Source organism: Cydia amplana, chromosome 2 (genome assembly GCF_948474715.1).
Source record: "Cydia amplana chromosome 2, ilCydAmpl1.1, whole genome shotgun sequence".
NCBI classification, from domain to species: domain Eukaryota; kingdom Metazoa; phylum Arthropoda; class Insecta; order Lepidoptera; family Tortricidae; genus Cydia; species Cydia amplana.
Genome location: NC_086070.1, coordinates 1,083,558 through 1,098,055, shown reverse-complemented (window position 1 = coordinate 1,098,055; position 14,498 = coordinate 1,083,558). Strand labels below are relative to the sequence as shown.

The following is a 14,498-nucleotide window of genomic DNA, read 5'->3' as shown; positions in this document are numbered from 1 at the left end:
GTTTTTTGACAAGTTTTCACAGACAATCAAATATGACGTTGATATACCAAGGCGGTTTGTAACGGGAAACGCGAAATCGAAACTCAGCTATCTGCCTCTTTATCGCTCGAATATGCAAGAGTAATAAAGAGGTTACATAACAAAATTTCGACTCTCGCTTGCGGTAAACCCTTAGATTGTGACTTATTGTGGGAGTGGCGCCCCCTACCCAGACTTTCGCGTAATCCCTATTGAGACGTATGTAGTTTGCAAACGTTTCTACAATACGCTTATATGTTTATTCCCTGTCATCTTGTCCGAAAACGGGGTCGGTCGTTTTTGTGTCAATAACGTCTATAATTTATACATCTTTCGCGGCGACACAGTTTTCCTCTGGTGTTGCAAAACAAACAAGTTGTTGTTGTTTTCCTTTTTAGACTTAATGTGGTTTCCTTGAATTGTTTTTTACCCTACGACGCAATATCGCAGTTTAAGTTTCAAGTTTTTTGATAATTAGTGGATGGTCGCTTCTCCATACAAATATATTTTCCTCGATGGAAATTGAATTATGGAAAATATTTTTACACAATTCAATGTAAGTACTTATACTTACCATAGCTAATATTATATGTTTGAATATTATAATAATATACCTATCTATGTAGTTAGAAGTGAAAAACGAATTTCGTATAATTTTATAAAAGATCCTTACTCTTCTAATATTTAAAACATACATATGTCGCAGTCAAAAGTGTGAACTGGTCAAAAGAACTTTTAACAAAAACAGGCAAAACTGCTTTTGACTGAGCATGTTGGTCAAAAGTAGTTTTACCTGAAAATCATTGGTTAATAGTAATTGTGACTGTTACTATCAGTCAAAAGTACTCGCACTTGACAATTTTTACATAGTAATATTTGGTACATTGGGGTAAAATTCTCAACTACTTTTGACCAACATGCTCAGTCAAAAGCAGTTTTGCCTGTTTTTGTCGGTTAAAAGTTCTTTTGACCAGTTCACATTTTTGACTGCAACACATACATACATATAATCACGCCTATTTCCCGTAGGGGTAGACAGAGACCACAGATTTCCATTTCCTACGATCCTGACACACCTCATTCGCTTCCGTTACTTTCATAACATTCCTCATACACGCTCGCCGGTTTAGGGTGCTCTTGACCTGGCCTTTCTTCAGGATTTCCCCGATCTGATCAGAGAAAGTCCGCCGAGGTCTACCCCTTCCAACTCTCTTCTACTTCAAACATATTTAAAAAAAGGGCTATAACTATGGTAAATATACATTCAATTCAGTATAAATATTTTACATAATGTCAATGTCCAGGGAGGAAAATGGGGACTTCGTTTGTATGAAGCAGCGGTCGTCTTCTTTCCTCTTAATTAAGAGTATAATGGCGTCTGTATTTCAACGTTGTTACCTTCGTTTCTTTGGATTATTGGTTCGTTCTTTCGTCTCTTAATGACCTTAATTTTAATAAGATATTCCGTAGAAATAAATTATATAATCGTATCCTCGAGGAAAGTCAACATAAAAGCAAAATCTAAGTAAAATTATGTCAAAAGTCTAGAACAATAGCGAATTACTCTACCGTCTAGATTTCTAGACTATTATAATGCCTAGGTATTATACTTTATGTTAATTAATTTCCTCTAGGGACGCGGCGAACCGAAAATAATACCTATTTAGTATGTCTTACTAGCTTTATAAAGAACCTCAGTTAATTTAGGTGTTGTATACGAGTCCTTTGTTTAACCAGAGACACGTTAAAGGTAACGATTGGTAATAGGGTAGTGTACTAGCCTAGGTGACAATCGCAGAGAAACGAAACGAAACGTTATCTGTCTTTATCGAACTAATAGCTGCCAGCTCCTCGGTCTCCTGTGGCGTCTCAGTGTCTTTTCGATAGGTCACTGAAATAAATTGAAATTGAAATCATTTATTTTCAGACGTTACATCCATAATTTGTTAGTACAATGTGGCTTAATAAAATAAAAATAAAAACATTTTATTTTTGTGATGAGCACATTTGTTCCTGAGTCATAGGTGTTATCAATATATAATATACTTAGGGTCGGTTGCACCAAACTGTCTGTCATCGTTAAAGAGTTCACTAAATTTTATTGTATGGAAAGTTTCATAGTAAACCGCCGCGGCGCGCCGGCTGACGTTGATCAGTCTCTCAAGTGTGGATGGTACAACTGGCCCTTATATCGTTGTCCCCAGAGTATTGAGTACCCAGAAAACAAGCTTTCTGTAGCTTACTGTGGGGCTTAGTCAATCTGTGTAAGAACTTCCTATAATAACTATTTATTTAAAATGGAAAGTCTATATTATTTCCTAATCTCTGTATCCAGTGTTATATATGTCCCTTACTTAACCTAGCCTCCTCGTCTCACGCCTGTACTTAATTAAACAAGGCATAATTTACCAAAACTGAAAACGTAGCAAAAAACAATACCCACGAAATGCCTACATTGTGCTGGTGAAATATGTAGGTAATTTTCTCTTTGTGAGTAACAGTATGTTTATATGATGCTTATGGGACATTAGGAACAGGATCATAAGGGGAATGAAATTGTTTATGTAGGTATACTTACTTGAATAAAGGTTGCGTTCTAATTGCGAACATTGCTGTCGACTGAATTGCTGCAGGAAATATCAAATTTACTTTCTTTGTCCGAGATATTGTACCTACCTATACACTGGCATACAAAGTAGACTTTTTAAATGGGCTACTGTGAGGGCCCTTTTTGATCCCATGCTGCTATGCGCAAAAGGTCTTTAGACACCTCTCTTAGCTTTTTAATTAACAGAGATCGGTTTTAACAGACGTCGGAAAAATTTAAAGTCACTGACAAAAGGTCCACTTTTACAAAAAAAGCTATATATTTCTGTTCATGATGACAAGCTATCTACCCTTAAAGCAACACGGAAGGGAGGCGGTATTCGCACTATTTCCCCTCTGCCGAGGTACAAGATCAACTAATCTAGCACGGGTAATAAAACTAGTTGCACTTGGATTTTAAACTAGACCGAATCCAGTCGCGCGAGTGAACACTGCTACACAAAAATGCCTATTTGCTCGATTTTTTGAGCAACAAATCCGACTTCTCATCTCTTGACGAAAATGTGTTAGTGTGCGTGTTGTGACACTTGCGACTCGTCCGTACACAAAAACGGATCGAGGTGTGCAAGATTTGTCTGTGTAGGGTGTCATTTTCTATGTATTTGTGTCGTCATTACAGATTGGATTTTGTACGTAAGTGTGTGAGAAGTGCGACTGTGTGCACGTTCCCCCCCGCGAAAAATGGCAGAATGATTTGTATGTTAAGATATCGCTTGGGCCTATCCCTTCCGACGTGTCGGAAGCCGGTGTTGATCGAAGTATCTACCTATCCATTTAGGTTAGGGCACTAGAAAAGACAAATAAATAAAAAACAGTCTGATTTATATTGCGCGAGAATATGGCGAGAATAGGTAACTACTTGAATGTGTTTTCGATTGTCACTTGTTATACACCTGCGTTGTAGTTAACCATTAGTATTAAATAATACAAATATTTAGTTAGACTAAGCTATGTATTCAGTTAATAACTTTAAATAAACCTTTAAAATTTAATTTAAGTAGAACGCTAAATTAGATAATTTATTTTTGTTATTACCCAAGACTTAAAAAGAGTACGTTTTCATAAATTATGAACACGTTTATTATTAAATTTCTGAGAACAATCTTTAAAATAGAATTCCTTTGAACAGGGAATTGACTAGAGGGGGTGTCGTACTTTTATATTCAGTTACATGTGAGGCTTTTTATTTGTGAGATGCCCGATGTTTGAGGCCAATTTTATATAATGTTGATCATAGGTATACAATTTTGTAAGAAAGAAAATACATTTATTTAACATCTAAATAACATTAGACAATAATTTAAAATAACACATAAGTAGAACAGAACCTAGATGCTAATCAGATCCAGATCCCCACTCAGCATAATGCCACGGCAAGCCATAACGCTGATTTTCAGAGGGTACCAGACTTAAAACTAAGCTACAACTAAACTAAAACTAAACGAGTGACCACTCACATATTTAACATTCTCCTTTCCGCAGACCTGGACAAGTTCTCCAAATACCCTGAGAACACGACGGCCCGGCGCGGCCAGCCGGTGGCCCTGCCCTGCGTCATCAGCTCAGCGCCGTCCGCCACCATTTCCTGGCTGAAGGATGACCAGGACCTTTCTGCAGACGACAGGTATGCTGTTATTGGCCGGTTCCAGCAGTTAGCCGGCAAATATGCCATTGTACATGATTTGTAAGCCAGCTGGATTTAATCAGTTTTATATGTTGATATGTATCATAGTACAGCAGCAGAAGTTGCTAAGCAGGTGAGGTGTTCAAAATTACCTTGACACGCTCTTATTCTTTTAACAATAAAGTCGTGTCAAGATCACTTTGAACACCGCCAGCTTGGCAAATTCTGCTACTGACTGTACCTACCTATTCATAGTCTAACACTTACACTTGCAGTTACAAGGGTTTGTTTTCAATAAACTATATTTGTTTCAGATACTATTTGCTGAAAGATCAGCTACTTATTACTGAAGTGCGTGACAGTGATGCTGGTCTTTACAGGTAATCATATTTTTTCTCTCACTTGCTCTTATGATCTTTACAATAAATACATAACGTTGCTGTATGCCCACTTAAAAGGAGTATTTTTAGACCAACCTTTCTTCGAATTTTAACATAACGACAGCCCTCCCGTTCTTTTAATCTGTATCATGATATTCATAAGTAACCCATGTTTCATCATGGCTCAGTCAGACATTTCGTCTTCTGTTTTTACCGGCAGACCACTCAACTCACTGTGTTCCTATTTCGTCTTTTGTTTTTACCCGAGGATCACTCATTGTGTTCCTATTTCGTCTTTTGTTTTTACCCGCGGACCACTCATCTTGTTCCTATTTTGAACATCTCGCTCGGTTAACAATTTCTGCAGTTAACATTTACACACTCGTCTAATTCCAGATGCATAGCAACAAATTCATACGTGAACAAAACTCGCACCAGCCACGGTGGACGGCTGCATGTTGCTCCTCCAGAACCTCAAGCCCTGGAGTTCATGCCCACCTTCGAAGACCGCCAGCTACTAGTTCCAGAAGGAGGGGATGCGGTCCTACCGTGTCCTGTGTCTGGATGGCCAAGGCCATCTGAAGTAAGTACGAAGTAACTACCTCAACAAAGCTTCATCACGCCATGCCGATCTTGAGGTCTCCAAAGCCAGAACAAACTCCGTAGGACAAGCCTGGAGCACTTCAGTGGGTTGTTGAGTGGAGTGGAGATAAAAAGGAAGAATAGGGACCGTCAAAATCTGCGCTGTTTGTTACTCTATTTAGCAAAAACAGTTTGAAAATTTGGGTGAACTTTGAAACAAAAATGGCTGGCATTTCGTACTGGATTTTTAATAATTACTAGAGTTTCTAAATAATTAACAAAATTAAATACTAAAATCGTACTTTTGTGATACAGGTAATCTGGGAAATGGCGGGAAAACGGCTGTACAACGGCCCTGTGCTCGTCTTGACTAATGTAGACGTGTCACAAGATGGCGTCTATACCTGCAACGTACCAGGGCATCAGGATTTAAAGAAGGTGAGTTCATAGCTCGAAGAACCGCTAACCGTTGCGGCAAAAAGGTTCTAAACTATCACGTAGTCATAGGGCGTTGAGAGCTAAAATGATGACGATGATGAAACATGAAACTCATAGTAGTAATTAAATATTACAGTTTCAGAAAAGAGTGTACTCCCATCTTAAAAGCTGGCAACGCTCCTGCAATCACTCTGATGTTGCAAGCGTCCATGGGTAACCGCAATTGCTCCGCTTGAGCGTCAACTAATGGCGTTATTCATAAACGGCTGCTAACATAATCAGTTGATGATCGTCGTTTGTCCCTATCTGTCATTATGTCATAGAGAGGGAGAAACGATAATCATCAGCTGATTAACTTATCAGTCGTTTATGAATAAGGGGGTTAGTTTGCACACAAGTCAATAAATTGCCTGTTAGAAGTGCTGTCCAAATGTCATGTAAACATATTGTATTCCAGTACCTATTTCATAATTCTGTGACTTTACTTCGCAAAGGCTGCTGTCAAAAGTACCAAAGAACCGTTTGTAAAGTTGAACAGCCGTCATCCCCGCTTCCCTTTGAGCGTGCCTTGTAAATGATCAAAGACTTCCCTGTTTCCATTTTGCTGATTTGTATTAAATTATGTATTACCAGGTATTAGGAATAATGAGCTCAGGTGAATGCCCTTCCGTGTTTTGGTATTCGTAATTTGAGCAGATACCGAATTATATTTGAATGGAATCAAGGTATAGTTTTCCTTAAAGATCCTTTTATGTCCAGCTTGCTGGTATATTATATATAAAAAAAAACACCCCGACGGAAGGGAGACAGGCTACACATTGACACACAAAGTAACATGTTTGTGTCTTAGTTTTGATGTTTTTAGCCTCTGTCTCACCTTTTTAGTTAGAATTTTCTGTAAAGATATCGTGATATCAGCGATATTCCCTTGGTTTTGGCTCGCTAGGATACTTGTTACAATTTCATCTGAGTATTTTTCATTTAATTAACATACGGTAGAAACGTAATAGCAATACCGACGAAATCAGCCCCGGGCGTGCGGTGCGGTAAACAACACTCGAATTAATACCTTGTGTTTATTTATCTTCATTCTCTTGTATTTTTTGAACACGTTTATGTTTAAGGGCGAGGTCATATAACAATATTTTTGTTTATGTTTGTGGTCTCAAAACATCTTTCTATTTACCTGCAAACATTAGTCGTAAGTAGGGTTTGCAATCCGGATCCGAAATGTATGTAATTATCCGGATCTGTATCCGGATCCGCGGATATTCCTATACATTTCGGATCCGTCGTGCAAAACCTAGTCGTAAGATTAAAATGTGTCACTAACGAAATTGATCCTTTGTTGGTCTTAAATAAATTTAATTTCAATTTAAGTGTATTTTGAATAATGTCTAAGAATAACTCAATGAAAGCTCTAAGAAGTATTTCCACTAAGTGTATTTTGAATAATGTCTAAAAATAACTCAATGAAAGCTCTAAGAAGTATTTCCACATAATGGTTACTAATTTTGGTAGCAATTCCGTAAGTAAATAAAACTTGCGTGGGTTGGAAATTATTTATATAATAGGATTCATAGGTATTCATTGATTCGTAAACAAAGGCTGGTTAATACAGGACTAACGACCTCCATACACGTGGTGCCTACATTTTTGCATTTTAGCTTTGTGCGTATGAAAATTGTCATGTAACAATCATAAATAGTCCCAAATCTAAATGGAAAACACTAAAAAGTACCAATTTTCGCTTACGATGCGTAGACGCAGCTTTGCGGCCCACCTTTTTGCTTGCTACACTCAAAATTGGTGTTGCCAGCGACATAAAACAATTTTATACCAATCGAGTAAAGTAATGAGTCGAAAAATATGCGTCAAAAAAAAAATAATTTTCGGCTTATTACTTGTTGCGTAGATTTTTAAAAACAAAACGTGTACTTAATAAAATTCACAGTGCCAAGTTTAGGGTCAAATAGTGTCAAAACTATTTACCCAATATAGGTGAATAAGGCGTCAAAAGATTCGCTACATTTCAACGGACTATAAAAGAGTTCCTAAAATTAATAAATCGACAACATAGTTTTTTTTTCGAAAAAAGTGTATGTAGTCGATTGTTGTTTTGTATTCTTAGCAAGGACCAGACCTTTTACTTGAAGGTGTAATTTCCTTCAAACATTTTATAAGGGTAGGTAATCGATAAACATGGTTGGTAAGTACTTATCTGGAAAATAATCAAAGACTTGCTGTGAATAGACAACGCATTATAAGAGCTTTAATAATTTTAGGTAACGCCTTGACCTTAGTGAGTATAAAGTACCTAAAGCTATTTCTGCATGGAATTTGCAATGACTAAGTGTGGTAATGTCTTCATTAATATCAAATTTCTATGAAAATATGACGTTTATAATGACACCCCCTAACTTTGTTCTGTTCAAGTCGGTGCAAAAGTTAGTGCGAATTTCAAGGCGCATACAAAATAACACCATAATTTCATTTAGATTTGATGTTATTTAAACGTTAAATGTTGTCACTAGATAGTGTCACATCTAGCCAAGCCAATCGTACATCGAATCGATCGAGAAGAAAATATGTATAAGGACCACAAATGCAACGATAAATCACGTGGTCATTTCCATACATTATTTCACTTTCGATTAGCGTTTTCTGCCAACGATTGTCCCTTGCTTGGTCCGACCTTGACAGCCATTCGAATATCGGTTTGAATTTGTAATTTATTGTCCAGAATATTTTCAACAATTTTTCTATTAGCTGTTATTATAGGTACCTACATTATTTCCCTTCGGCTTCTAGGTACCTGTCTTAACATTTGTTATTTGTCACTATATTAACGTAGATATAGCAGCAGCTGCCGTAATTAATATAATTGTATAGTTATTATTTTAATGTACCCAAGCCATAAAGAAGTCGTAAAAAATAATTAATTAGGTACATTAGGTAGTTAAGTAGTAGGTAACTCGTCATTAACACAAATAACGACAAATACCATTGGTACCTACTTAAATATGATATAAAATAGAAACCTCTTACAATCCTCTTGTAAGTTTTGCCTCTTTCTAACAAACAGAATTGTCAAAATGATGAACAAGCGATTATCAACAGTTAGGTTTGACAGACGTTCATGAATAACACTATAAAGGGGCCCACTGATTACCAGTCCGCCGGACGATATCGGCCTGTCAGTTGTTCGGAACTGTCAACTTTTTGTTCTAACTGACAGGCCGATATCGTCCGGCGGACTGTTAATCAGTGGGCCCCTTTAGATGCGGGGACGGTTAAACATAAATGTGAGAACTATTAGGGTTTGCAATCCGGATGAGAAATGTATGAAATTATCCGGATCCGCGGATCTTCCCATACATTTCCGATTCGTCGTGCAAACCCTAGTGGGAACCAAGCCAAAATGTATGGTCACTCTCGTTGTCTAGTTGTCGAGTCTGTGTATATTTTATTCCTTTGAGGTGGTCCTCTTAACATAAATTATTTCGCACGAGTAACCTCACAAAATTCTAGGAAGTGGTTTGGATAAATACTCGTACGATTTATATTTTTTCCACATGGTTCGTATATATTGATACTTAGTGTAACTGTGGAGTATTAATATCATCATAGACTCCGGACTTCTGTCGCAATGACGTCACAATAGGGTAGCCTAGGGAGTAAATGGAGTGGTGTTAATTAATACGCCTGTGTTAATTAAGTTAGATTTATTAAAGATTAAAACAAGTAGTATGTAACAAAAAATAAAAAGCTTTGAAATAAAAGTGACAAACTAAAATTAAAAACTAAGCATAGATATAAACTATAGATAAATTTTTTGCCCCAAATCGCCGTCTATTGGCAGCGTGCCCAGAAGGCTGGCAGCATTGCCACGTCGTATGGCAATGTTGTGTATTAATTAAATCTAATATTCAGGCATCCAAGGTATAAATTAGCTATCTATAAATTAATTGTTAATTGATTAATATTCGATATCGACGTTGTTCTTTCGTTAACTAACTCTTCGTAACAGATCAAAGTTTTTCTAAATGACTTGCGGTTAGGCTACGTCTTCTATCGAATATATATTGTTGGCGACTGCCTGTCACCGCAATACCAATATCTTGTGCTGTATATTATTCAATTAAAATAATAAATTTACCTACAATACCTACGTGTTTCCATCATCTAATTATACTGTCCACCCCGTTAGCTATCACATATCAAAAAGGAAAAGCTTCTTTCCACTTACAGATGTTATTGGTGTATATTTGAAAAGTTTGCGGTTATCAAAGCAGGATTTATAAAGGTTGATTGGATTTATTTGTAGGATAGATAATTTATAACGTGAATGTCTGATTATTTAATTTTAATTAACAGAGCCGTATTAATTAACACCGTTCCATTTACTCCCTAAACTACCCTATTGTGACGTCATTGCGACAAAACTCCGTGAATTTCATCATTTATTTAGTACCTATGTCGTCGGCGTTTGCCCGAGATTTCGTCATTCGGAATGATAATGATGATGATAAAAACTATTCTACGTCCATCCCTGGGCCTCAAGCTATCTCCATACCAAATTTTATCAAAATACCATCGGTTTCAAAGTGAAGAGGTAACAGACATGCAGACACACTTTCTCATTTATATGTAAAATTAGTATGGATTGGTAGTAGGAATTAACAGTTCCGTTACGATTAAATAGAAATAAATGTTTTTATTTCACTTCACAAAGGATAATTTTACAAACTAAATTTTAATTTATTTTTTACCTTTGGCCCTCCCAAAGGTAAAAATGGACTGAAGTCGAAATAAGTTAGGTTACTGACAGACACCGCACAACCTAAACCAAAGAGGAACCTTACTTTTTGAAATTCGATCCCTAAGTAATTAAAATGGGTTTGAAAATTATCAAACACATCGAGCTGAGGTTATAAACGACCTCTTAGCCTAGTCGGTAGACCCTGCCTACAAAGATACCAATAAATTCTTCACAAAAATTTCATTTTAGAAACAAGCTTTTATCATTGACTGTACTTTTCTGTCCACAGGCGACTATCACTCATCGATACATTCTAGCAACTCCAAACATACTTAGTTTGTGTTCTTTTATCACAGAGTTCCTATGGACACATTCTGTCTTTACCATGATCAGCTCCATATCATCATATATATTGTCATCTGATTTACATATCTAATACCTTTAAACGAGCAATTCTTGTTTATATATATATATATTTCGGGGATCTCGGAAACGGCTCTAACGATTTCGATGAAATTTGCTATATGGGGGTTTTTGGGGGCGAAAAATCGATCTAGCTAGGTCTTATCTCTGGGAAAACGCGCATTTTCGAGTTTTTTTATGTTTTCCGAGCGAAGCTCGGTCACCCAGATAATTATTGTATACACATTTACACAATTTCAGCTCAATCGGAAACCGAGAAATGGGTGAAATTTAACTTGCAAGATTTGACCCGTACAAACATGCATAGATAGGTGATAGGTACTACATACATTGCAAGTTAATAAAAAGCTTGTAAAAAAACTCGGCCTTGCCATGCTTGGATGATGCAAAATAATGTTACACGTGCAGACAGGTATAATTGTTATGCTAGATGTAACGACCGAGATTTCTCGTTTAACCAAATTTTATTTATGAGAATTATGAGTTAGACAATGTTTTGCTAATTAGCGGTTTTGCTAATATTAAATTAACTGATTTCGTTACGGTATAAATGGTACGGTACCGCTATTGTTTATTGATATCGACTCGTTCTAAAGGTTAACTATACCGATACCGATTGAAATATATAGGATGACTCACGCTAGACCGTTTCCGGCGCTTCGTTTTCTATGGAAAGCACCACGTGATCATAGAAAATGACTTGACGGAAGCCTCGGCCCGGTCTAGCGTGAATCATCCTTAAAGGTACGGCACCGGTATAAAATAACGCTACCGCTATTTTCATATACTGTATAGCCACCTTTATTATACCGGTATTCAACCGGTATTGTCAATAGGGAGTATTACACTATACCTTAAACTGTTTTTGACAAGTTTTCACAGACAATCAAATATGACATTGATACATCAAGGCGGTTTGCTTACAAAGGGCCTACCGGGGAACGCGAAATCGAAACTCAGCTATCTGCCTCTTTATCGCTCGAATATGCAAGAGTGATAGAGAGAATAGATAACAAAATGTCGACTCTCTCGTTTGTGGTAGACCCTTAGATTGTTTACTTGTTGTTGATGTGGCGCCCCCTACGCAGACTTTAGCGTAATATTCCCTATTACCAATGTTGATGTTGCTGTCAAAATGCTAAAACGATACCACTATGATAAAGGTTAATGTAACAACAGGGTTGTGATGACTGTACAGTACTTGTCTACGTGATAACGTGATAAAATGGTGTCAGTGTTAAAAACTGAGTTACGGGTTATTACATTGAAATTAAAGCACTTATAAATTTCATAGATGGCTCTTGCAACTTTTTCTAAATATTCTAAATAACAAACGGTGAATGGCCCGTAATGAAATTTATTTTTCATTATAGTAAATACTGTTAACAAATTGTGTTTTCTTAATTAATCTTCTTAACTAACATAATTAGAACAAGAAGCAACCCAGTTTAATCTAATCTTTTTTTAATCTATTTTTTACCAACCGTTTTAATAGAAAATATCTGCACAATTAACTCGGCATCAAAAGGAGTATACAACAATTTTAATTTACTTTTTTAGTAATTTTAATATAACCGCGCCGTTAAAAAATTACGATTCAGGATATTAAACGTTTATATTAGGCTTCTGACTTTACATTATGGTAATTTTATTGAAGTAAATTGATAAAAATAAAAAGTAAGTACGCCCTCGGCGGTCTTTTATAACCGAAGATGTATTGTTACGGTATGTCAACTTTTTATGTTATTACGGTGGCAAGCCTACGCTAATAATATGCTGTTTTTTCTACTCGTCGACTGCAATGCTTGAATTAAGACTTCGTATACCAAAGTGAAATCGCATACTTTTTTCACTATGGGGCCCCAACTCAACTATAATATTTATTTCGATACAGTTTAGTCAACTATAATATTCATTTCGATGCCGTTTAGTCAACTATAATATTCATTTCGATACAGTTTAGTCAACTATAATGAAATTGACCAATCGAAAGCGCGGAGCAAGCACCAGAGACTCATGAGTTACGAGAAGGTGTCGTTGACCAACCGGCCGGGTCGTGTACGAGTGTGAAGGTATCGCGGCTGCTCGCGCAACTTAGCTGTATACTTTTGGTTTTTTTACCTACGTATATGACTCTTCTACTAGTTTTAAGTATTTTTTTGTTGACTCGTAGAAAAAGTATTGTATACAATAGTGATATAATCAAGCTATTCAATCTCGTACCTTTACTTAGGCAACTCAGCAAGCTTCGTCGCCTAAACACGGTAAGTACTCGACTGAAAAGCTCTCCATTATATCACGATTGTATAAAATACTATTGAAGTCTAACGGAAAAATGGGAATCTTTTGCTATCTATTATAGTGTATTTTTGCAAGTACATAGAATGGTATAAATTTTATTTAGGAAGTTTAAACAGAAACAACTTAACTAATAGGTATTTAGATACCTATTAGTTCTTTTTGTTAAACATAACATAACATTTCTACATAACTATGCCCTTGTCGCCAGACATACAACGTGACAGTGACTAAACCTGTCAACATCACTCTGCCGCCGGTGTCAAAAGAAGCTATTCGAGCCAGCACCATCCGGTTCAACTGTACCGCTACAGGCCGACCTGAGCCTAACATCACTTGGTACAAGGACGGAGTACCGCTGGCTCTTACAGAGAAGGTAAGGTATCGTGAGTCGATCCAACATCTATCTGATTTAAGCATAACTCACGTTAGACCGGGCCGTGTCCGGGCCGGAGCTTCCGGAGCTTACTTCTCTATGACAGATGACCGGTGATCACGTGATGGTTTCCATAGAAAACAAAGCTCCGGAAGCTCCGGCCCGGACACTGCCCAGTCTAACGTGACTCATCCTCGTATAATAGTGTCGAAAGAAGCTATTCGAGCCAGCACAATCCGGTTCAACTGTACCGCTACAGGCCGACCTGAGCCTAATATCACTTGGTACAAGGATGGAGTACCACTGGCTCTTACTGAGAAGGTAAGTTGTCGTGAGTCTATCCGACACCTATCTAATTTAATTAGTACCAACCCTTGAGAACCCTAAATAGTTACCAGCTTCTTGAAGAATCCCATGTCGTAGCGCAAAGGAAATACCTCAGGAGGCAACGCATTCCACATTTTGCACGTGATCTTCTGATGAGACCTTCATATGCCAGTGGACTTCATATGATGGACAGGGACAAAGTGTTGCAGTGACAGTACTAAAGAGTACCCTACCTCATCAGAATCATCATTCCTTAACAAAAAATGACAATTTTAGCTATATAACCACTTTCTGTCTATTAAGGAGAATTAAAAATGCTAATACTGCAATCAATATTTCAGATTGGGTTGTGGAAAGCTGCGTTCCTGAACCCTGGCGACGAGGAGCGTATCGAGCTGGTCATCAACAGCATCACTTCTAAAGACGCTGGTAGGTATCTAGTATTCAATACTGAACCTGAGTGTGTACCGCTTTGTAAAACGTGACTCACCTGTCTACATCTCTCGCTCGCTATATCAAAGGCAATAGAGATCCGGTAGCTCCCCCCCCCCTGCTTCCTGCAGAAGTAAGGTATTAAAGAAGCTTAAGTATTTAGTATTTTGTGCCATTTGGAGTTGAAACTCTAGGTCCATGGGGTCCCAGCGCGCATAAGTTGTTCGCAGA

General features: G+C 37.3%; 1 protein-coding gene across 1 annotated transcript in view; it reads left to right on the top strand.

Annotated features, from left to right (window-relative positions):
• LOC134655747 (neogenin-like) overlaps nt 1-14,498 on the top strand; it is a 134,481-nt gene that overhangs the window by 103,322 nt on the left and 16,661 nt on the right. The window contains exons 4-10 of the mRNA XM_063511216.1: nt 4,108-4,249; nt 4,564-4,629; nt 5,026-5,212; nt 5,527-5,649; nt 13,344-13,518; nt 13,714-13,829; nt 14,177-14,264. Of these exons, the coding sequence (XP_063367286.1) occupies nt 4,108-4,249; nt 4,564-4,629; nt 5,026-5,212; nt 5,527-5,649; nt 13,344-13,518; nt 13,714-13,829; nt 14,177-14,264 (897 nt within the window). The remainder of the gene's footprint in view (nt 1-4,107; nt 4,250-4,563; nt 4,630-5,025; nt 5,213-5,526; nt 5,650-13,343; nt 13,519-13,713; nt 13,830-14,176; nt 14,265-14,498) is intronic.